The 25,505-nt window shown below is 41.0% G+C and overlaps 1 protein-coding gene across 7 annotated transcripts in view; it reads left to right on the top strand.

The window, feature by feature from the left end:
• Positions 1-25,505, top strand: part of nectin1b (nectin cell adhesion molecule 1b) — a 137,884-nt gene that overhangs the window by 46,645 nt on the left and 65,734 nt on the right. For all 7 annotated transcript variants that reach the window (XR_013303642.1, XM_077611964.1, XM_077611958.1 and 4 more), the window contains 4 exons: positions 6,795-7,166; positions 8,399-8,698; positions 10,283-10,400; positions 13,998-14,149. Coding sequence is in view for 6 of the 7 variants with exons in the window: in XM_077611964.1 (XP_077468090.1) it covers positions 6,795-7,166; positions 8,399-8,698; positions 10,283-10,400; positions 13,998-14,149 (942 nt within the window). In the remaining variant the exon portion in view is untranslated. The remainder of the gene's footprint in view (positions 1-6,794; positions 7,167-8,398; positions 8,699-10,282; positions 10,401-13,997; positions 14,150-25,505) is intronic.

The raw sequence follows: 25,505 nt of genomic DNA, 5'->3' as shown, positions 1-25,505 counted from the left end.
TGAAGCTTTTTTTAACTAATAAGGGAGTTTAATAATAACTATAACTTTAAACATACTCAAGGCCTGGATGCCAGATTCAGGCTATGGCATCATTTGTCCGTGTTGATGTTTTTCACACATATATATTCCAAATTTAAAAAAAACAGGACGACAGGACTCGGGTTGGTTCGTGGGCCGCTTTAGCGTCAACTTGATTTCACATGGGCCGGACCATTTTAGATATAATATTTTGATTTTTTTTAATAAATGGATTAAAAGAACTGGATTAAAAACCCTGAATATCTAGTTTTGTATAGATCTAAAACAATGTTTATTTTAGCTTTTTTATGTATTTTTAGATTTTACAAAATTATTTTTGAACTAAAAACACAGAAAAAATTGATTAAAAAATTACAATTATTGATTTAAAAGGGGGAAAATCAGGAAATTTAATATACATCTATACTCTTCATTTTAATTTGATCCTAAAACAGAAAGTCGGCACTCATGTTTTACTTTCCCGGGCCGTACAAAATGATGCGGCGGGTCAGATTTGGCCCCCGGGTCGCCACTTTGACACGTGTCCTAGACTATTTACTGTTTTTATTCCATTTAAAAATATATATTTTAAATACATTTTAAACAACTGTATACAAAATAAGGAGTGTTTACCTTCTTTCATTGATTGTTGTTTTTAATTTTCAAGGAATAAAGTTAAAAAAACAATCAATAAATTCAATCCATCCAAATCACACTGGAGTCCAAGTTGCACTTTTGGGAAGGCATTTTTTTTAATTTTAACACAAAAAAAAAACTAAAACATTATAGTAACAGTAGTCAAATGGAAAAAATCGATAGGTATCTCTTAAGAAAAAAACAACCTAACACGCTGTTGGTGGTCATTGACAAAAAATATATCCCCATAAATCGCACTTAAGTATTAGTCGCAGGCCTGGCCAATCTATGAACAAAAAGTGCGTAAAATACGGTAGTCATTGGTCTAGCTAAGAGCGCTAACATCCTGCTTGAAAACATGGCCATTCCAGTTTCTTTTGATTCCACGATGGCGATTTTTTTTTTTTGTCGTGCCGCATTATTGCTCCGCTGACACATCGCTCACGAACGTATTGATACAATACGCTTCTCATCCCGGCTGCAGAGATGACAAAGCAAACATCCCAACGGCCTTTCAAAAGAAAAACGAGTCGAGCCCGTTCCTCACGTTTTGTCTTAAGTACCGTTTCTTATCTGAACACGGGATGTCGCTCTGGACACAAGGCAGGTTGGCGCCAGACAATAACAAAGCTGGCCTGATCGGGCCGGTTTGGCGGCAAGGTCTCCGGAGCGTCGCTATCAGCGGAGGGCCAGACGGCCGTTTTTTTAACGACGCCTCCCCGTTCACCTGAAAGCGTTTCCTATTTTTCACTTTATGTGTTTTCCCCCCCTCGTCTTGACGCTTCTAGCTTTCTATTAGGACTCATCCTCAAATCCTCCCTCCCCATGTAACACTGTAATTAGAGCTCCACCGTGTCAGGCGAGGACTTTTCTAGTTTCCGAGTCCCCGTGGGCGCCCCTGGCCCTCCGACAGAAGGGATTTGGGCTCCGTGGCTGCGTAATTACGCGCCGTCTTCTGGTTTCCATTTGTGCGAGGGCCTGTTTATTTGCTTCACTCGGTAAAGTTGACGGGAGGGGCTGCAGTTTTTGTGGGTCTGGACGGCTTTGTGTTTTGAAAGCACCCGATCCAGAAAAAATAAGGGTTGGAAAATCAAAGCAACGTCACAGAACAGCAGCTGGACTTTTTCAAACTCAGATCAGCCAAGCAAGCGAAGTAGTGCAAACGGGACAAAACGGAGGTTCTGAAACAGTAGCGTTTAGAGACGAGGGATTTGTGTGATAACAGGTTCTGGTATAAACTTCCTGGTCCAGACTTTTGTTTTTCTCTGTCTTAAAAGTGCTGTGAAGTGGTCACCATGTCACAAAATGCAAATTGACTTTGAGTTTGATTTATTTAATAAGGCACAGCACATATTAATGAACATATTCATAGTCATGTTAATGAACATATATATGTAAACATGTAAGATTGTAGCCGAGGGCTAATTTCCAGCTTTAGTCGATGACACACACACACAAACACACACACACACATTCAAGTAGCACAGTTTTGGACAACGTTTTGATTGCAATTTTGTTCGTCTAACAGCCAGACTTTAAGATGATTGGCGAAGAGGTTCAGGGTGTTGACGTATGTCAATTGGAATTGATTTCCAGGTATGTGAGGCACAGGGTATTCGGACGTTTCGTCGAAAGACGTTTGGTCCCCGGACGTTTGGTCGACCGGACGTTTGGTCGACCGGACGTTTGGTCGACCGGACGTTTGGTCGACCGGACGTTTGGTCGACCGGACGTTTGGTCGACCGGACGTTTGGTCGACCGGACGTTTGGTCGACCGGACGTTTGGTCGACCGGACGTTTGGTCGACCGGACGTTTGGTCGACCGGACGTTTGGTCCCCGGACGTTTGGTCGACCGGACGTTTGGTCGACCGGACGTTTGGTAGAACGGACGTTTGGTAGAACGGACGTTTGGTAGAACGGACGTTTGGTAGAACGGACGTTTGGTCGCCAGGTTGTTACTGTTGAAACCAGCTCTCAAAATTATAATCATGAGAGAGAGTGAGTTTAATATCTAAATATCTAATATCAAAATATCAACAGTAAGTTATTCACACTTGTCTTTGTATCTGTGAGTTCCTGTGCAGCATGTTTTTTGTCTTTCGCATGGAAATATAGAACGGCATCATTGGCATATATTTGGCAGGTGACAATGACAATACATGCAGCACGTGTTGCCTTCATTATAAGATTTTGAATTTTTTGGTGGCTACTTTTGGAGATTTTTTTTGGTCCAATATGGCTCTTTCAACATTTTGGGTTGGCGATCCCTGGTCTGGCCACTAAAAACACAAGTATAGCTCAGGACTTCACGACAATTGCGCATGGCCTCATGACCTCATGGGAAAGATTGTTTTCCGATAGGCAAAACACTACCACGTTTGGCCACTGATGTCGCCAAAATTTCCAAAATGTAAAAGTTACTTAGTATCGCTTTAAAATTTGTGCCAGATACTGCATATCGGAAATGAAAGTGAATTGGAACTTCTGACAACCATTTTTCTTTTTTAGTGACCCAAATTTAGTGAAGTCTAACTCCTTTTATTCAGGAAGCATTTTGCTGCCTGAGCAGTGAAATTGACAGGCATTGTGAAAGGGACCCGACATCTAACTTTAACCGACGCTGTCATGCGGCAAATTGCGTTTGCCGTCTCATGAAATATCACACGGGCGGCCAAATATCATACGGCCGGCGGCGTCGCTCCGCTAATGCGGGCGGTGATAAAGTGGAGCAGAGGTGCGCAAGGACACAGGTGTTCCTCAAGGTACACATGACAAGGTGGCTAGTCCTCGCTGTCAAAGCACGTTAGCGAATCAATCTGTCATCGGGTGGGTGGCGCGGGTTGAAATCTTTGCAGACGTGGCGCGGGGGAAATGAAAGATGATGTTGCGTTCTCTAACTTCTAAAGGTTGTCACTTAAGTCTCTTCGGCGGCGGCCCCGCTACAGCCAAAGCCGGGACAATGCGTTGAAATTGTCTTTTTTTTTTCACGGTAAAAAAGGAAGTCTGTTTGCCGAGATGCGGCGGAGACTGAATGCGCACCCGCTTATTTAGTACGCCGAAGATGGATTTGACGGCAAGGTTCGCGAATATTTCCTGTTTGCGAGTCAGGTATTATTGTAAAACAATGTCAATATGCCATTCATGAGGCCAGCCAATCGCAGGGCACAAGGAGACGGACAACCATTAAAAAAAAATATTGTTAATACAGTTTTAAATAATTCCTAATATTTTTAAATAATTCCTAATATTTGTAAATAATTCCTAATGTTTTTAAATAATTCCTAATATTTTTAAATAATTCCTAATATTTTTAAATCACCAAAATGAAAATTACATTATTTCAATTAAATAGACTTTATCATTGCCTAAATCATGTGTGTCAAAGTGGCGGCCCGGGGGCCAAATCTGGCCCGCCGCATCATTTTGTGTGGCCCGGGAAAGTAAATCATGTGTCGATTTTCTGTTTTAGGATCAAATTAAAATGAAGACTATAGATGTATATTAAATTTCCTGATTTTCCCCCTTTAAATCAATAATTGTAATTTTTTAATCATTTTTTTCTGTGTTTTTAGGTCAAAAATCATTTTGTAAAATCTAAAAATATATTTTATAAAAAGCTAAAATCAACATTGTTTTAGATCTATAAAAACTGAATATTCAGGGCTTTTAATCCAGTTCTTTTAATCAATTTATTTAAAAAAAATCTAATTATTATATCTAAAATGGTCCGGCCCACATGAAATCGAGTTGACGTTAACGCGGCCCACGAACCAACCCGAGTCTGACACCCCTGGCCTAAATGCTTAAAATAATTAACAATTATGTTTAAAAATTATATGGTAAAATCAAAAATGTTTTTTAACGATATAATAAAAGCTTTTTTTAATGACCAGAAATAATCACCTGCTCTATAAAGTGATATAGGTCTTAAATGTCAATTTTTAAATACAGTATCTCTCCACTGTGCCTGAAAAGGTCAGTAAAGTTTTAGTTCAGGCTTGAAGTCAGGGTTTCAGCATCAATTTTAGATGTCCAAGTAAGTCTGGTTTCTACTTTGAAATGGTGTGTACCATTTGCTCGGGAGCGCAACATATTTAGACGGACTTTTTTACGACACGATCCCGGGTGGCTTTATGAGCCGTTAACTCAGGACTTTCCCCTCGCAGCTCACACCTTGTGGCTAATTACAGCCGGTTGTAAATCCCAGGCTCTGTAAGGCAGGTGGGACGGTGTCAGGGGGGACCACAGCCACAAGTGTGTGTAAATCAAAGGCGTGCACTAACAAAGATGTGGCAAACAAGACAAAACGGTATAAAGCAAACTGCAAAAGTTTTGCTCATGTTATGGGTGAAACAATGCTGTCATGTTTTGCATCTGACTATGTAATAAACAAACACACAACCTATTTTATTTTACATAAATAAACGTATACAAGCAATACAATTGGTCACCCGATGTGATAATTTGAGCTATTTTACTTGTGATTTCTTGATCGTTTTTTTGCTATTGGTCAACATTTTCACTTTTTCTGCTAAAATTGTTTTAATAGTGTAAATATAAATGTAGAAATATTATTGTATGTCTTCTTTAGCATTATTATAACAAATTATTTTGTTACTGTTATCATAACTCATTCATTGGACATCTCCCACCATCAATAGCAACTAATGAATTAATAGAATAGGTAAATATAATTTTTAAGAAACATCTTTTTTACCGGATTACGATTAAATATGACGTGATCAGTTCAGGGACATCGCAAGACCCTTTTGTTTCCAGCGTTGTGTTTATTGGCTGTGCTCAAACCTCCACCTCATCTCATCTCCATTCCATTAAATAGAAACATAATTAGCTTCGTTTGTGTGGGCTTGTGGAAAAAAAAAAAAATCAGGAGCAATTTCTGAAACACTGGTGTAACTGGCGCTCGATATTTCTATAGGCGCATGTTCCCGTTGCGTTTATTAAGAGCCTTGGAGTTCGTAATTGCAGCCTCAGGCATTCTAAGGGGGAAAATAAAAGGTAATTAAAAGTGATACAGCCTCGGTGGAACATGCTGAGGATGGAGGGGGGTGCAAGGCGACACACCGGCGTCCACTCGTCGTCCTTCTGTGCCTTGATTAGCCTTCCATCTCATCAAGAAAGGCAACCCCACGGACGAAAGCCACATTACGCACGTGCCACCCTCAGATTGTAGTGTATTTAGAACAAATGCACCGCTGGTTATACGTGCTTGCCGCTCTTGGCCAATCGGTCGATAATGGTAAACTTCCACGGTTTGCCCTGTTTTGTTAAAATTGTTTGGAGCGGTGGTTTGCAATCGTTTAGAAGTAGCTGGTGTTGGGCGATTTGAAGATCGAGAGTGTTGATCTCCAGAAATTTGTCTCGTCTCGGTGACCAGACGTTACATAATTTAGTTGAAGATAATATAGTGATGATGGAAAATGATTTGTTGAGCAATTTTTGAAGGCCAATCTTAACGGGTTCAATACAGTACAGCTCAGGTTAACTGTAAAGTTAAACACCTTCAAAACGACGTCAGTTTTCAAGGCACCCGAATCTTAATGCAAATGTACCGTATTTTGCCGTTTAATATACCCGGGTATATTAAATGATTTTTGCTTTTTTGAGCCTCCCGTTTGTGTGCCATTTAATATACCCGTGCCGTTTAATATACCCCTGCCGTTTAATATACCACTGCCGTTTAATATACCCGGGTATATTAAACGGCAACTCAGCTTTTTTGACAAGATTTGTATGGTGTTCATGGGGGCATAATTATAGATACTTAAGTTCATTAAAATTCCAAGTCAGACTTTATTCAGCAGTCAAAGGGTTTTAATTCCAAGTCAGACTTTATTCAGCAGTAAATAGTTTTAACCTGAGCAGTAATTAGTTTTAGTCTGCAAAACGTTGATGCACCCCGTCACGGCATAAAGAGTGCGTAGTGGATCGTACCTTCCCGTTTGTGCGCCATTTAATATACCCCTGCCGTTTAATATACCGGGGTATATTAAATGGGGGGGTATATTAACCAGCAAAATACAGTACATTGATATGCAGCATTCAAGAAAAAGAGCATTTATTCTTAACTACGCTCTAGTTTCGTATGTTTACGTATCCCCATCTTTTTCCTCTACAGGTGCTCGCAGCCAGATGGTCCAGATGGACTCAAGCAAGTCCGGCTTTGTCGGCTCCCAGGTGGAGCTGCGCTGTATTTTTATCAACAGCAATCCGCCGGTGAAGATCTCGCAGGTGACCTGGCAGAAGCTCCTGAACGGCACCAAGCAGAACGTCGCCATCGCCAACCCGGCTCTGGGAGTGTCGGTGCTGGCGCCCTTCAAGGAACGCGTCACCTTCAAGCAGGCGGCCGTGCGCCACCGCACGCCATCGCTGGAGGACACCACTATCGTGTTCTCCAATCTGCAGCTGTACGACGAAGCGGCGTACATCTGCGAGTACACCACCTTCCCGGCGGGCAACCGCGAGAACATGGTCAACCTCACCGTCTTCGGTAAGAATATCCTAAAGGAAATCGGAGGTGGTAGAGAGAGAGAGGATGCCATCGTGTGATGTTTCGTTTTATGATTAAGAGACCTTGTCACTTGTTCCGTCGTAGTTTTTTCAGCTCACGCGCTAGTGCTTATTTTTCGTAAAAGTGAAGCATGCCTCATGATCCATTAAGAAAAACTTCCGTCTGATAATATGGTGTATGTATATATTGGAGCTCAAGTACCTTAGCTACTCGCCTCTCCCAATTGTTGAAGCTACTCTCCCTTTCAAGAACCACTTAGGCTAAGACCACTCTGCGCCTATCTTACTTAAACTTGAAAAATCAGGTTCCTGGAATGGTTCTTTCTTCAGAAAAATATCATCATATAACCCATTAAGGGTTGATATGTTTTCCTTTGAATGATATTAGCACTCGATCTAAGTTCCGATCACTCTCAAGCAACTCTCTGATGTTTCATTTTATGTTCAAGAGACCTCGTCACTTGTTTTGTCGGACTGGCGACCTTTTTCAGCTTGCTTGTTGTTTCTTGTTAAAATGAAGCACCTCTTATAATGCGCTAAGAAAAACATCAATCTGATAAAATATTTCTCTTTTTAATTATGAGTACAGTGGTACCTCGACCTACGATCAGCTCTACCTACGAGATGCTCGAGATACGATGAAAATTTCGATCGAATAATTCGCCCTAGATACGATCAAAATTTCGAGATGCTACCAAGCCAGGTGGCCAGGGCAATGTCTTGCCGCATCTCTTTCGTGTGTAAAATAAATCAGTGTGTCTGTATATATTAATCCAAGTTAATTTAAATTTGTTTGTTCCGTTACGAGTGCGTAAACGTGGAAAGATACCCCCCTCCCCTCGCTTTCTGTCCCTCTCTGTAACCTCCGCGAAATCCGCCCAATTTTAGTTATATTAAACACATTTTAGTACTATTAAACCACTCATTATTTATTACTTGGTCAATATATGGCGAATTAGAACAAATAAAAATGTTTTTCCAATCCAATATCCTGTTTTTGGGTTTGAACGAATTAATTTGTTTTTAGTTCATTTCAATGGGAAATGTTCGCTCGAGTTACGAGAAGCTCGACATACGAACTCAGTCCCAGAACGGATTAAGATCGTATGTCGAGGTACCACTGTATAGATCTCAAGTAATTACATTTCAAAATATGAATTGTTTATGTCTCTCTCATTCCCGACCCGTGCTCTAACGCCATTGTCTCCACAGCTCGGCCCTTGACTCGCATGACCCTGACCACGCCCACCATCGTGGCCCGCTCCCAACGCCGCAAGATGACGGTGGCCACGTGCGTGTCGGCCAACGGCAAGCCGCCCAGCATCATCAGGTGGGACACCCGGCTGAAGGGAGAGGCCACCTTCCAAGAGACTCGCAACCAGAACGGCACGGTGACGGTGCGCAGCAACTACGTGGTGGTCCCCGGCCGGGAGACGCACAAGCAAAAGCTGACTTGCATCGTCACCTACCGCAACGAGCGCTTCACCGACAGCGTGGTGCTCAATGTGCAGTGTAAGCAGATGCGCCTTTTTTTTATAGTGGCGGAGTTTTCCGCAATAGAGCGAGAACCCTGTCAGTTTTATTGCTTCTCATAATCCGAATGGCAATTAAACATTACTATCGTTCCGTGAGGTTGAGGCCACGCTCGTATTAGGAATTTCAACCCAACGGACGGCCGTGCTCACCATTGAATTTGCATCAAATTAAGACGTTTTTTTTTGTTCTTTATATATATAGCCCAGATAAGATGTCGTCGAAGTTGTCACTGTATATGGGCTATTTTCTAATACTATTAGTTATTCAGAATAATTCTTTTTTTTTTAAATAACGATACAGTTTTGCAATGGGTTAGGGTCTTTTCGAGTTTTAATCAGTATAAAAATTGCTATTTTTTTCCAAGAGTTCACCAATGTACTCAAAAATGAGAGTTTGACATCAATAACCCAAATTTTCAAAGACAAGTTGACGTTAAAAATCATCTACAAAGGATTAACTTTCTTACTTACTCATCAATTGACATCCGATTAATTTGATTGATTTTGATTGAGTCTTAACAGATTGCTGCTTCTGACCATAACCAAAAATGTATATAAATTCTCTCTTCTCCGCCATTAAATCATCCTCAAATAAGCAAGCAAATGAATTTATGAACAGGATGAGCTCATACGTCAATGCCAATGTCGGTAATGAGCAGAATAAGGCTGCCTATAATGATATTTTTTTAGGGATGTGGTAACTTAACTTTCTGGGGCCTTGCATAGGTCACCCTTCGCCTGTTGCCTGTGTTGTTAGGGGACTTGCAGGCTTCGGTTTACAGTAAACAAAAGTCAACTTAGCGACGCCTGCGCAAACAAACGTAAACGTCAATGAGCTACTAAATATGCGGCACTCAACCTTCCTACTAAATCAACATCCGGCTCCTCAAGCCTGCCAATTGGAAAAAACTTTCATTTCGGGAACAGCAACAAAGACATTTTGGCATATTTTCCTCTGCTTTGAACCCTGCGTTTTTTAATCCTGTGTGTTTCAGATAGATTTTCACAGGGGAATGATCTGTATGACTTTTGTAGGGTTGCTAAAAGTATCCAGAAATATCAAAATATTGATGTTGAGAATGTTGTTTGAAAAGTTATTCATTTTTGCTTGAGTACAGGTGACCAGAAATGTGGTGTCTTGGGTAAATTGGATTTTGCACTCATCTTGAGGATATTTTAGGATTATTTAGGTGTGAATATCTGCGGTTTTTAGCCCAGTGTGGCTTAAATTTGAATAAATATTGATTATCCAGTTATTCAATCATTACGATCATGGAAAACAAACTATTGAATTGTTATTTTCTTGCTCTCAGTACAGAAAAAAAAGTGCATTCCCTGTAGAACAAACAGATAGCGTACTGTCACGACACGCTCGCGTCAGTTGTTGACAAATTGAAACGAGAGCAAGACGAGTCGGGAATGCCGTATGATGTTCGGTATGAGGACAGAACGCAGCACGTCTGTTTTGAGCGCCTGCAAATTCTTGCCATATTTTGATCCAAGGTTCCCAACAAGTGTGTGCATATGTCTGAACTTGCGCCCTTCGCACCTCTCTCCGCAGACGAACCTGAGGTGAAGATCGAAGGTTTCGACTCAAACTGGTACCTGAACCGCCAGAACGTGCAGCTGACCTGCCGGGCTGATGCCAACCCTCCTGTCACCATCTACCAGTGGAAACTGTGAGTTTAAACGTGCTATGAAATGCTATGAAAGTGTTAAAGTGACAGTAGACCAGATTTTGGAGGCAAATCCAATCCCAAAAGTGACAGAAAGGCTATATTTTCAAATGAGTCTGAAAAATATCCAAACAAGATGATTTCACACCCATTCTTTTATTCTGTTAAATATGCACTCGCTATTTTAGCGGCGGAAATGTAATTATGATCGTCCATCAACAATTCTGGTTGTGATGTCACAACCAGAATTGTTTAAAAAAGTGGGCGTTTCCTGATGCATTGATTTAGGCGGAAAAACTATGAAATGGTAAAAAAAAGGTAGATTTAAGTGTCAAATTAATTATCTGCATACAAAAGTACATTCCAAACATATTTTTGTCAAAATTACCTTTATTTTTATATAGATCCAACATTTGCCCCACCACACAATTTATTTTACTTTTTTAAATTCATTTACTAAACTTTAAAACAATCTTATTTTCAAATAAAATTCTTTAAGCTCAATTAGTTTTTCCCTAGTTTGCCAATGTTTTAAACTCAAATGATTCTAATTGTATTTCCATTTTTTAATCAACATATCAGTTTTTTTCTATTTGTTGTTAAGGCTGTTTTTATGCTATTTAATTTCCCACTCCATATTTTCGTCTAAATCTTTTGCAAGGCTTTTCTTATTTAATTTAATCTTAGTCTTCTTTTTTTAGTTTGGAAAAAAAATCTCTTTTACCCATTTTTTTACCCAAATTGTTTGTTTTACTTATCTTTGATGAACTCTACAAATATTTTCCCCGCTTTTTTCTACCCAAGCATTTTATTTGTAAAATTCACACTGTGATGCACATTTTTATTTATGTATAGACATTTTTTTGCAGGTGTATATACATGGGGGTGTAGTTTTACAAAATCTGCCCCACATAAACACAACGGCTGGTGGATGAAAAATTTGCACCACCCGCGGGTAATACGCATGATAAAACTGTATAATGAACAGGAGTTAACAAAATGAGTGGGCGCGCTCAGCGTGGTCTCCGTCTGCTGGAACATGTTTTAAATGATCCTACCACGCCTCTTCACATCGCTAAGTTGACACACATTGTATAGAAGATAACAAGCAATGTTATTGATAAAAAAGTTGAAAAAAATCTCCAGCTCTTTGACTGCCATTGACATCCAATCCATTTGAATGGTAGACAATAGTTTATAGTTAGGTGATTGCGCCTCAAAAACTATTCATTTTTATTTCTTGCTCATTTGATTTTTTTATTTACATGTTGAAAATATAGAGAGGAAAACTATTCCTTTATTTTTTAAATACTATATATCGGCATGAATATATTTTTTTGCGGCGGGCCAAATCTGGCCTTGACTTTGACACCTATGCTCTTAAAAATACACTTGCGTTCTCCTATCACTACAAAACCCTTACTTATCCTCACAAGGGTCGCGGGGGGTGCTGGAGCCCATCCCAGCTAACTACAGGCACCCGGCAGGGCACACCCTGAATCGGTGGCCAGCCAATAGCAGGGCACAAGGAGACTAACAACCATTGACGCTCACACTCATATCTAAGGACAATTTAGCATATAGTTAGCCCAGCAGGCATGTTTTTGGGGGTTATCGAAGGAAACTGGCGCACCCGGAGATAACCCACGCAAGCCCGGGGAGAACATGCAAACTCCACACAATGACGACCGACCTGGGATCGAACCCTCGACCCCAGAACTGTGAGGCCAACACACTAACAACTCACCCACCAATCCACCCAGACCCTATTTTAGTTAATAATTGTTTTATATGAACACAGAGATAGACGCGATAACATTTGAGCAGGAATCGCTCAGCCGAGGCGAAGAGGTGGATGTAGATTAATAGCTCATTGTAGCTTTGCCACAAGCCTCCCTCTAGTTAGCGTCTAATGAGGCACCTTTATGCACGCGTCTATATATTTATTACAGATTTAGTTTTCGGCAAAAGAGGCTGGGATATAGAAGGGAAAGGGCCGTGGAGTGAGGAGATAAAGGCGGCAGAGCGCCAAGATGTGATTGAGGAAGACGAGGGCGCGCCGCTGACGGATCGGAGGGGACGGCCGTCGCCACGCTGAAAGCCGCTCGCCAAATTTGTTGTGAAGGTTCCCCTGGGCCGGGCGCTGGAGGTCAGCTCAGCGCGAGGCTGTGACGGAATGAGCCGGACCGGGCCTTAAAAAACAGCCCAGCGGAGGTGTGATTGCGCCAGTGACATTCGTGTAACATTGACAAAAATAGCGCAAAAGGAATAGAAAGGGCTGCCATTGCAGTGACCTCCGCCATTTCTCCTTTTCAATGAGCTTATCTCATGGGGTGTGTCATTTTATTTTAACTTACTGGCCACCTTTGACGTCGCTAAATGTTCAATCTATTTTGACTAGGAGAGGAGAATGAACATTCGTTTGCAGTTTAAGTGAATCAGACATCTTTCCTTGTCAATAGCGGCCAGGTCGATTTTCCGGCGGAAATCCGTGCCTTTTCCGAACACGACCTTCCGGCTCGGGAAGAGAAAAGAGCCTGCCCGACACGCGACCCGATCAACCGCAGACCGGCGGAAGCGTTGGCGTGCACAAAGAGCCGAGACGCCCTCTCGGTGACACCTTATCATTGGATCAGCTGGTCGTCTGGGAAGAGCCCAACAAAAAGGCACACACATACTTGTTTAGCTGCCTTCGGGCGTCATCTTACATGTTGGGGCCTGCTTCCCTGGGTGTAGTGGACTGATGGATTAAGCTTGAGATACATCACGTGTAACGTTTCGTTTACGTGAATGCCAATTATCCCCCGCTCACCTCGCCCAGGACAGTTTTTCCGTGTCGTTATTATGGAACGCTGTTTGCGCGTGACGTGACTGGTTGTCTTGCGTTGTTAATCAAAGCCAAAGGGTTCATTTTGGATCACTTCCTTGTTAATTTTCACCTACTTTAGGGTTACCTCTTGTTGGTTTTCGATTATTTCCTTAGAATTTAAAGCTTCCCTGGACCTGTTCCTCCTTATCATTCACTTCTTTTTTTATTTTGAATATATATATATATCTATAATTGACATATAAAGTACACCTCTACTTATGAAATTTTCAAGTTATGAAAAAAGTCTCATTTCTCATTTCATAAGTAAAGGTACCACTGTGCATATATGTATATATACACACATATATAAACATATACATATATACACATACACATACATATATACACACATATATACACATATACATATATATACACATATACACATACATATATACACATATACACATACATATATACACATATACACATACATATATACACACATACATATATACACATGTACATATATACACATACATATATACACACATATATACACATATACATATATACATATATACACATACATATATAGACATATACATATACACATACATATATACACACATACATATATACACACATACATTTATATATATATATATATATATATATATATATATATATATATATATACATATATATATATATACATATATATACACAAAATGTCGCTAGAAGAAGAGTATGATGAACAAGAACTTTCTTCCCCCATTTCCACCTTCCAGCTTAAACGGCTCACTGCCGAGCAACGTTGAGATCAAGAACAACAGCCTGTTCTTCAAGGGCCCCGTCACCTACGACCTCGCCGGCACATACGTGTGCGACGCCACCAACGGCATCGGCACACGCACCGGCATCGTCGACGTCAACATCACCGGTAGGCCAAACTTCTTCTACGCTTCCCGGCTCTTTTCGCTCTATCAGGCATGGCTTCATAACCGACCAAAAACAGCTACTAACAAAACGGGTTGTTGTGCGGGTGTACGGACGGGTGATTCAGAGCCTTGGCCGTGGGCGGCGGAACATTCGACGCCAACGTATATATTTTTTGCGTTCTTTTCGAGCGAGGGCAAAAGTGCGAAGAGTCTCGGCGCTCGTCGTTGAATCACATCCAGTCTCTGTTTTTTGGGGGCTTTTGTTGCTATTCTTTCCTGATAGCGGTCACGCATTGTGTGATCATTCAGGTGTGAGAGGTGGCCGTTAGTTGCCAGACAGGAAAGAGAGGAAGCAATCGGGGGCCCTTGGAAGTGACACAATGCCTCGCCAAGACAAAGAGGGAAAGGCGCTGAAGTCATTTTCTATATATTTCTTGTAAATGAGCAAGCTTTGTTCTCCCACGCCTTTGTGTTGAGTGACTCCAGGGAGCGGGTACTTCATTTAAACACATTCAGCTGCTTGATGTTTGTGTATAACATTTGAATAGAGGCTGGTTTCTCTACATTGTTTTGAAGCTCGCAGATAATGAAGGTGAGGAAAAGCCTCGGGCTCCTCTTGGTACGCAAATAATAAGGATGTCATTTACTTGTGCTCACCGGTTTGTTTGATCGATTTAATTCATCGGCCTTTTTTTTTTTGAACGGAGAACCTGTTGGGCTGAAATCATTAAATGCGAGCAGCAGGTTGGTGAATTGACCAATGAAGTGTGTTGGAAAGGAGCAGCACAGCGTGCGCGATTAGCACGCCGTGCGTCTTGACGTTTGGAGATCAAGGGCTCAATTCCGGGATCTCGTTTGGAGTTGGGAGGTTCTGTGTGTGCTGGTTTTCTGCGGGTACTCTGCTCTAGTTTACACATTGAATTGAATTGAATGTTTTTATTGCCATTATACAAGTATAATGAGATTTGAAAGTCCAGGGTTGTTGAATAGTCAAAATCAAAAATATTCATGGTAGGCTTGTTGAATAGTCTAAATCAGGTGTGTCTAGACTTTTATTTTCTCTCGGGACGCCTTGAAAAAGAATCAAAGAATCCAGGGCCAACTTGAAATCCTTTGATTTGTTAGATGGAAAATAGACGCTTGCTATAAGGTTAATAGACGTTCAGTCTATTTTGACCAGGAGGGCTGTCAGCAATTAATTGATGATGCATTGAATGTATGAATATGAATCTGTTAGTACTTGAAATAAATGCGCAAACATTTCATTTTCCAATGCGTGCTAGCTTTATCCCAACGTTAACTGGCCCAAGCCACTTTATAACAACTTAATGATCTTCAACTTCGGAAAAATAAACAAAAAAATAAATAATATTAGACCATACTGAAACAAAAGTATCCTACTTACAATGCTGTTTTTCAAATGGGTTATCTAAAAAATAAAAGCAACAGCTGCAAGTTTTGAAACAATGTCACAATTGCAGGGTAACAAATGAGTGTCAAAAGCAGGTCGGGTTGTCCTTTGAAGTGACGAGAAATGCGACAGCATGTCAAAACCTGCCTTCGCTCGCAGGTGGTAACACAAAGATAAAATTACAAGCTCGTCCCATACAGGTACAAACATGTCCTGGTATCATTCGATAACATTTCCTTGTTGTTTCGTAATACACATTTTCCACTCGCTAGCCCAGACGCAGACGAGCTTGTGTACCTGCCCTTTCATTTAATTTCCAATCGTCTATTTTTCCAAGTACGACAATCACGCCGGGCTCCTTTTAAAGGGCAGAAATGAAATCATGACAAATTTAGTCAACAACTTGCCTTTTCCGAAGCGAAAAATATCAAGACGTCGAACGCCGATCGCGACCGGAATGTTATCCGAACGCACGGCCGCCGCGTATGACGTGCATTATGCATGAGTGCGGACTGACACGGCAATATCCGCCTGCCAGGAAAAAAAAAACATCTCGGCTTCCAGTTTTCCTCGAGATAAACCGTCAAAGGCGGGCCACGGCGTATCCGAGGAAATCTGTTTTCTCCGCGCTGGGAAGCGACGCTGGCGGAGCACTTAAGAAAGGCAAATTTTAATCAAGCCCGGCGCTCTGGCGCGGCCATTTGTCAGCGTTCGGCAGATAACGGCAGCCAAGGAGCGCCTTGTTTCAATTAGATATGGAGGGAGGTCGTCCAAGCGCCGAGAGTCACGTGGGCAGGCGGAGATTCTTCCAAGGACACGCGTCGCTTGTTGCAGTCTAATGAAGGACCCTCGTCGATTAATCACTCTCCCTTTAGGTAAAAAGCTGAACCTGAAGCAAATCAGATCTGCTTTTAAGAAAACTCGTAGCGCTCACGTTAAACACAGGCGTACCAAAGCTGAACTCAGAAGAGATCAAAATCATGAATTATGGGTGTCAAGACAAACACAAAGACTGGGGCCAAAACTCTAAAAGTTTCTGTTTATTCCACATGTCTCAAACCGATTCCTCCGAGGGCCTCAGTGGGTCCTGGTCTTTGTTCCAACCAATCCAGTGCTGACATTTTAACCAATCAGGTGTCTTTTAAAATAAGTAGCACCTGACTTTAATTAACTGATTACACTTACAAAGGTAAGTCTTCTGAGACCAAAAAAAAAGACTTTTTTTTATTTGTTCGTTTGCCCGAAGCGTTTTCTTGTATGATTATTCCATGTGCGGTCGACTGGTCGTCGGTCTTTTGGTCGCCAGTCTTTTGGTCGCCCCGACCGCGACAACGGGCGACCAAAAGACCGGCGACAAAACAAGGTAAAACAACACGGTCTACGCATCAATAAAAGCCAACAATGGCCATGAGCAGTTTCACTGAACCGACGTGTGAGTGTATAAGAGTTTGTATGTACATGCATTGTCCCTTTAAGAAGCTACGTCAGTCAGTCAGGGTCTTAACAAGTTCTCCAACAAAAAACAATAAAAGTCCAGGAAATTTGGAGCTTTTCTTTAGCCTAATAATTACTAGGGCATTAAGTATGACTAAATAATAATTCACAGTTTGTATTTAGGGAATTTGAGCAACGATTTAAATGGTAATTATCACTTACCTTCCGGGCGACCAAAAGACCGGCAACCAAAAGATCGGCGACCCAAAGACCGGCGACCAATCGACCGTGTACCGATTATTCGCTGTCACCCCTCCTGCTCAAAGGAGCTAATACTCTTCAAAATCTAATAGGTGCTAAAATTCCGAATGGATTTCTCTGGAAATGTAGATAGGTTTTGGCCCTATTTCCATCACTCCATCCCTCAGTATTTTTCCCCACTTATCCAGCTGGTAGTCAACGGGAGGCTCAAGTCTGCCATAGCTGTCAATCACACCGCTGACTCCCGCTCTGCTACATTCCAGGAAATTGGAAATTTCAACAAAAATGCTACGGAATGACACTCAATGTCAGAATTCCTCACAATTGCAGTTGAATTTATATGTTTTAACAATTGGGGGCGCAGTGGAGGGGTGGTGAACAGGTCCGCCTCACAGTTCTGAGATCAAGAATGGGTTCTGACCTGCTGTGTTTACATGTTCTTCCCATGCCTGCATTGTTTTTTTCCGGGTACCCCACTTTCCTCCCACATCCCAAAAAAAGGCTAGGCTAATTGTGCGCTAAATAATCAGTCGTCTTAATTGTAAGTCTGATCGGTCGTTTGTCTCTTTGTGCCCTTTGATCGGCTGGGATAGGGTTCCAGGACCCCCGCAAATCGGAATCCAGTAAAGGAATCCACGCGCATCTTTTTTTTACCCTGTTAGAATAATCCAAGCGAGCATCAAGATTGACGGTGACGTGACACGCGACGTAAATTTTCACAGCGGCGCTACCGTGATGATCCACGGCTCCTCGCGACTTTAATTCCGCGGAGGAGACGACGGCTGTTTGTCATCTGATATAAGGAAATAAGAAAAACAACGTGCAACCGTCACCTGAATTTGATTCTCGGCCTCCCGTTGTGTGTGTGTGCTGCGTCTTCTTCAAAGGGAGAAAAATTGCTGGTGCAATACCTGATTTCTCTTGATGTCAAAGAAACAGGAATGCTTTCCATTGGAATCACACAGCGAGCTAACAACTTGACTTCAAAATGCACGGATTGGCATTTATGTTTATGACTAGTAAGCCGCATTATCTTGGTTTACTTAGACAGTGAAAGTCACTTTAATGTAATTCCACTGAATAAATAAGCAAAAAACAAACAAAGATTACCTGCTAAAATATGAAAAAAATGGAGTTTCATGTGAGTGCTCCAGGCTCTATTTTCCATAAAAATATGTGTAAGTATATATATATTTAGTATTTTTCTCCATGTCTTCTATTGTTATCTTTCCAATGTGCGAAACCTTTTATCAGTCACACGTTTTCAGAAAAGTGAGGCTAACGCTTATGTGAGGTTTTCTAAGGGAGGTTTTTTTTTTGGGCCTTCAATCCTTTCCAAAATCCACTTTTATCAGGTTCTTGAGCCATCTCATTTCCACTTTTTTCCTGCTGCCGGATTGAATCAATTTGTGCATTCGCTTCCTTCCTGTTCTAGGCGGATTTGGTAGAACAAGAAAGCTTTGTGCACCTCATTTCAGATAAAAAAGAAGAAGCTTTTGATTAAAAAAGAGAGAGAGGAGCAAAAAAATGGATCATGGATGGTTCCCTTAAAAGATCTTAACTGCTCTCATCTCCTCCATCGTTGAGCCCACTAAAACCCAGATATAAAACCTGTTTTCATCCTGGACCGCGTTGTAGGTTTAAGTGGCTTAAACTCAGATGACTTGCTGGGAATGTTTCTGTGCAATTGACGGTGATAGAGACCTTATCCATTTGGACTAGGAGAAGACAAATGAACAAATGGCAGTCAAAGAGGTCAGGTTTTTGTCGGAAAAAATAATGGGGGCCATTGAACTAAGTTGAAGCGGCTTGAGGAATTTCAGTGTTCTCGTTATGACATTAACTGCAGATGTAAACAGCCATGATTTAAAAAAAATCACAAAAATGATTTATTCATTTTTACTACTTCCGTTCAAGGAGATTCGATCGATTTAGTTCCATATTATGTACACATTGTATAGCATTTTTTTAAACTAAAAAACATTTTACAATGAATTTTTAAAAAAGCGTTTTTTCACTTTTCAATTCAAAATGGAAAAAAATTCCACATCATTATGCAAAAAATATGTTTTCAGTTTTGCTTTTGTGATAACATTACAGGCAAAACAACTACAATTTTTTTTAATAAGGGCCTTGGATTAGTTGTCTCATTTGCTCGCATTAGTTGTCGATGAGTTGATTAATTGTGGCATCCCTATTTGCTCCATAAACGACAATAGAAACGAACAATTGCTGCCAGGCCTCCCAGTTTTCATGAATTGGACGTCTATCGCCGTCAACAGCGGCGACTAGGTCCGACCTCTCTAATAGACTCCGCAAAGCTTCCCTGTCCTCGTCCACAACTGCGCTCCATTTAATCTTCAACAATTTTATTGCCACTTCAGACCTCAAGTGAAGAAAAATCAACACGTCTCCCGCCGCGGTTTACAAACGATCGCTCCCAAGGGTCATCTCACGGCGAGGGAAAAGAAACGTTCCCACATTTTTCGGAACAAAAGACAACGACGACAACGCGGCGGACGATTACCGAATAATTGTCAGGCCTTTGAGAACAGAGAGGCCATTCATCGGCCCTCATTGTTCCGGGAAAGAAAATGAAGACGGCCGCGTCAATTTGTCCGTCGCACAAAAACACTGCGCGGTTGTTTCGGAATGGGAATTAGCGTAATGAAGGGGCCATTTCCTTTTTTTTGAACCGTCACAAGAACAACGGTTTGCAACGGCCGTGGGTCCAAAAAATAGACTTTGTTTGGGATGCGAGATGTGCTGTTGCTTATGTATTTTCGTCCCGTCTCGATGAGCTTTTGTGGCAGCGTTTATATGGAGACGGATTGACTGCGGCTTGACAAAATGGAGAAGGCGCTTTGGGTGCTCCTCCATCTTGTTTTGGAGGAGCAAAATGCCACCAGGGGAGGACACGTGACAGCCGAGCGTGATCTATCATCGGCGTTAGTTTCTGCCGGCTCTGCTCGTTCGGCATCTTCGGGGGATTCCGGCGCGGGACGGGACGGAAATCCGTCCTCCATATCCGTGTTCTGGAGGTCAGACGCCTTTGGCTCCAGAAAATTAAAGGCGAGAAGGACTAGGATGTTAAAACAAGCGATGCCTGTTTAAAAAGAGCAGGAGAGTGCAGATTTGCGCGGCCTAATGCGGGTTGACCCAATAACTCCTCTTTATTATTTTTGTCACCACAGCCACTCGCAGGCAAAATGTGCATTAGGGAAGCCAGACGTGTCGGTTCTGCTCATGGCGCACGGTTTTAAGCGGGTATTAAGGAACACTTTATCAAAATGCAAAAAGAAATGGAGGCAATGTCATGTTGTAAAAATGACAAGCACACTGGCTAAGAAAAATAGAAGTCAAAAATCAAACTGCAAAATTGTATTCATTTATTCATTAATTTGCTATTCCACTTATCCCCACAAGGGGTGCTAGAGTCTATCCCAGGAAACTGTGGGCAGTAGGCGGGCCAATCACAGTAATATTTATGGACATTTTCGAGTGTTTAACCAGCTAGCCTAGCTGGATGTGGAACCCGATGTACCTGAGTGGTTAGCGCGTCGGCCTCAGAGTTCTGGGACCGAGGGTTCAATCCCATGTGGGTCCTCTCTTTGCGCAGTTTGCCTGCGTGGGTTTTCTTCCGGTACTCCGGTTTCCATAAATTGGCCCAAACTTTGGTTGTTTTCCTCATTATACCCTCCAATTGCCTAGCCACCAATTTTGGCTGTCCCACGCCTTGTGCCCATCGTTGGCTGGGATAGGCTCCAGCACCCCCCACAACCCTTCGGAAACTGAATGAGTGGTTGAATGACTGGTTTGGTTAATATCAGGTTAAGATTTGATTTCCGTTTCTCGACAGTCAAGTTGAACAACTCTCGCCGACGCAATAACGTGACTAACGACAAAAAAAGTGTGCTTGGGGACTTGCAAAAATACCTCCTGTTAAACCACTTGTTGTCCCACGTTGCAGTTGAGCAGGATTTCCAAGGCAGGTGTTCATGCATAGCGTCACCTGATCCTTTATGGGAACCTAGCATTGGCCAGTCTTTGATGTCTTCCATCTTGTCCGTGCTAATTAGGCTCCAGTGACGAATCGGATGACGCATCGTCGAATCTGAGACGGAGGATTACGGGAGAGCCTTTTCCCATATTTTTCCCACTTTGAGTGGGCGGGAAGATGTGACCTCTTATTCATGTGTCTGATGGAGGGCCTGTCTCTGTAATCCCATTAGACGCTCATTATAAAAACCCCATCCCATACTGGAGATGCTTTCGTTGGATTTGGGAAAAATAGCAATAGAATGTGAACGTGTATCGGTGCCATTGACGGGGCTAGATGGCCAATCCATTTGAATTGGGGAGGGGGAAGCAGCCATCATTCGATTGGATTTTAAAATGAATAAATATTTTCTTTTTTTTAACAAAATGCAAATACATTTTGAAAATATTGACGCCTTCTAGAGGCCCGTTTCAGGAAACAAAAAACAGAACCAGTATTTTTTCGTGACCGGACGTTTGGCCGACGGACAGTTCGCCGAACGGACGTTTCGCCGAAACGGGATTTGCGCGCTCGCCCCGCCCCCGGATTGTGTGTGTACATGTTTTTCAACCTTGGCCCGCGGGCCATATACGGCCCGTTACAGATGACATTCATTTAGGAATAACAAGAGCATGTACTGCCCCCCGCTGGACATATTTCTAAATATAAGTACGTACTACAATGTGCTGCCAATTTTTTATATTTTTTATTTTATCCTTGCGTTTAAAGTAGTAGCCATTTGGACACGCAATGTAATTTATCAAAGCTGGGGATTGATGTCTGATATTGAGAAAAAAACAACACTAGAAGACTTGAAATTCTAAGTGACTTGGACAGACTAGAGGGCTTAGAGAACAATACCTGAAGATGCCATGGAACACACTTTTACTTCTAGTTTAATTTTAAATAATTAAATAAAGAAGCAGTTTGCACCATAATTAGACTTTTTTGGTATTTTTAATAACATATTTTCATGCAGTCATTTCTCTGTGATTGCATGTATTTGTACAGTATGTGAATTATTTAAAATTTCAATATTGGGATGAAAGTTTTCCTGTAATTCCAGAATTACCCTCACTTTATTAGATTTTTTTTCAAAACCTTTTTCCTAGATCATGGGCTTTTAAAAGTGTATCCACTACTTTGTCGCTGGACTATTCTTCAGAAAATGGTAGGAGAGATAAGAAATCAAGTGGCAGTACTCCAACCTTGACTAGGTGTTTCCATTGATTCAGAGGCGTGTCCATAGACGTTTGTGTCCTGGACACAAAGTGCGCTCCTTTTAAGTAAACACAACGTCAGCAGGAATGTTAGAAAAAGAAAAGAGTTTCAGAATTGGCGATCTGCAGCCACTCGTCTTCCCAGTTGCATGTCAGCACACGCTCCAACAAGGAATTTCCATTCCTGGGTGAACTAAGAGCAGACGGGGGCGTTTTTTATTGAAACTCGGGGCGTGGTGACGTGACTAAGTGAGGATGAGCAAGAGGAAATTACAAGGGCGACATGTAGACGGAAGGGAGGAAGGACAACTCCAAAAATGATATGTTTGCATCATCATTTTTGACAACGGCAGGATTAAAACTCAACACAATGGATCAAAGTACCTCCAAATGTCCTTGTTATTCGGTTTTTATGCCCGTTTTAAGTCATCATTCAAAAAGGAATTCAACATTTTATTAATGTTTAGTATTCTTGAATAGATTTATTTCTAATCTGCTCAATCTACCCGGACAATATTTTGCTTTGATTATTACAAATAACCCAGATAAGAATGGCTTTAAATGCATTTGAGTGCAGAGTAAAACAATGTGTCATCTGTTGATTTACTTATATCATAATAATATATAAAATATATCATATATATATATATATATATATATATATATATATATATATACACACACATATATATATATACGTGTATATATATACATATATACGTGTATATATATGTATGTATATATATATATATGTGTGTGTATATATATACATATATATGTATGTATATATGTGTATATATGTATGTATATATATGTATGTATATATATGTATGTGTATATATGTATATGTATGTATATATATGTATGTATGTGTATATATATGATATATTTTATATATTATTATGATATAAGTAAATCAATAGATGACACATTGTGTGGTTAGCTAAATATATATATCTGTATGTATACATATATATATACATACAGATAGATATATTTAGCTAACCACACAATGTGTCATCTATTGATTTACTCAGCACTCAAATAAGAAAATGAGACGAGAAAAAAGTCCCCCATCTTGCATTCATATATATATATATATATATATATATATATATATATATATATATATATATATATATATATATATATATATATATATATATATATATGAATGCAAGATGGGAGGGTTTTTTTCTCGTCTCATTTTCTGAACCGCTTTATCCTCACTAGGGTCGCAGGGGGTGCTGGAGCCTATCCCAGCTGACTTTGGGCCAGAGGCGGGGGATATTCTGAATTAGTGGCCAGCCAATCGCAGGGCACAAGGAGACAAACAACCATTCACACTCACACTCATACATAGGGGCAATTTAGAGTGTCCATGCATGTCTTTGGAATTTGGGAGGAAACCGGTGTACCCGGAGAAAACCCACGCAGAGAACATGCAAACTCCACACAGGTGGACCGACCTGGATTTTATTCCAGGTCTCCCACTGTGAGGCCGACGCACTAACCACTCTTCCACCGGGCCGCCCAGCTCCATTATATGTCAATTTTTTTTTTTTAAATCTCCATCTGAAAATTGTCAGGCATACTTTTCCATCTCCCGATCCAGCCTCCTGTCCCACACACTTGGTCACTAAAATGTTCACGCGCTATAAATCTTCCAGACGATCAAGTCGGGTGCAAAACGCCATGATGAATGCACCCCTACGGAGGATGGTGTCATCAGAGCGTGAAAATAAATAAAAAAAAACAGGATACGGGATGAAAAAAAACTGCAGTATTTCATGTTATTCATTGCCTGTATAAATCTATCGCGCCCCTGGATTGAATTATCGCCTCTCACTGTGCATCTTGGCACCTATTAATCTCAATGGTACATTTTAGTGCTTCCAAGTCAAGGTTAAGGCGCCATCGGAATATTTTCTCGCTGTGTCGCTATTAGAGGCCGCCTCGTGTTGCCTGGAACGGGATCGGGGCTGTTTTATCAGTCCGTTGGCAGGTGTTGCCGCTGGCGATGAGGCGTCGGTGGAACGCCGACTCCCTCCCGCGCGCTGTCACAGACAATTCCGCGCCCGCTATGTTGCATCCAATATAAGTTATTAATAGTGTTTCAATAACCACGACTCCAAAAGGGTGAAAAGTGTGGGAATATTTTTTTTAGCTGAGTGTTGTTTCCAGAGGAGTGGAGATGGTCAAACCTTCTCGACTCAGGTTCGAAGACGGAAAATATATCCTTGAGTTTTGTGTAAAATTTTCAAACTGCTGTCGGTCTGGTTTTGGGAAATGTTGGCGGAGGGTGCTTAGGACTGGGGATTTTATCGACCATTTAAAGGTTGGGCTCGAAAATATGACTTTCCAATGTTTTACTCATTATCTAAATCACATGTGTCAAAGTGGCGGCCTGGGGGCCAAATCTGGCCCGCCGCATCATTCTGTGTGGCCCGGAAAAGTAAATCATGAGTGCCAACTTTCTGTTTTAGGATCAAATTAAAATGAAGAGTATAGATGTATATTAAATTTCCTGATTTTAGCCCTTTTAAATCAATAATTGTAATTTTTTAATCCATTTTTTCTGTGTTTTTAGTTCAAAAATCATTTTGTAAAATCTAAAAATATATTTAAAAAAAGCTAAAATAAACATTGTTTTAGATCTATAAAAAACTGAATATTCAAGGCTTTTAATGCAGTTCTTTTAATCCATTTATTTTAAAAAAATCTAAATATTATATCTAAAATGGTCCGGCCCACGTGAAATCAAGTTGACATTAAAGCAGCCCAATAACCAACCCGAGTCTGACACCCTTGATCCTAATGGTAAATATTGAGTACGTTATGTAGCATATATTCCAAAATACACCAATAGTGCAGAACGGGCTATGTTCTATCAAGAATAAAAAGTTTTATTCTGGCTATTTACGTTATTTAGTTATCAGCAGAAGAACATAATTAGGTTTTTTTTAGAAAAATCTCCATTTTTTTGCTTCATC

This window comes from Stigmatopora argus, chromosome 10 (assembly GCF_051989625.1).
Source record: "Stigmatopora argus isolate UIUO_Sarg chromosome 10, RoL_Sarg_1.0, whole genome shotgun sequence".
Classification (NCBI taxonomy): domain Eukaryota; kingdom Metazoa; phylum Chordata; class Actinopteri; order Syngnathiformes; family Syngnathidae; genus Stigmatopora; species Stigmatopora argus.
This window is presented reverse-complemented; position numbering and strand designations above follow the sequence as displayed.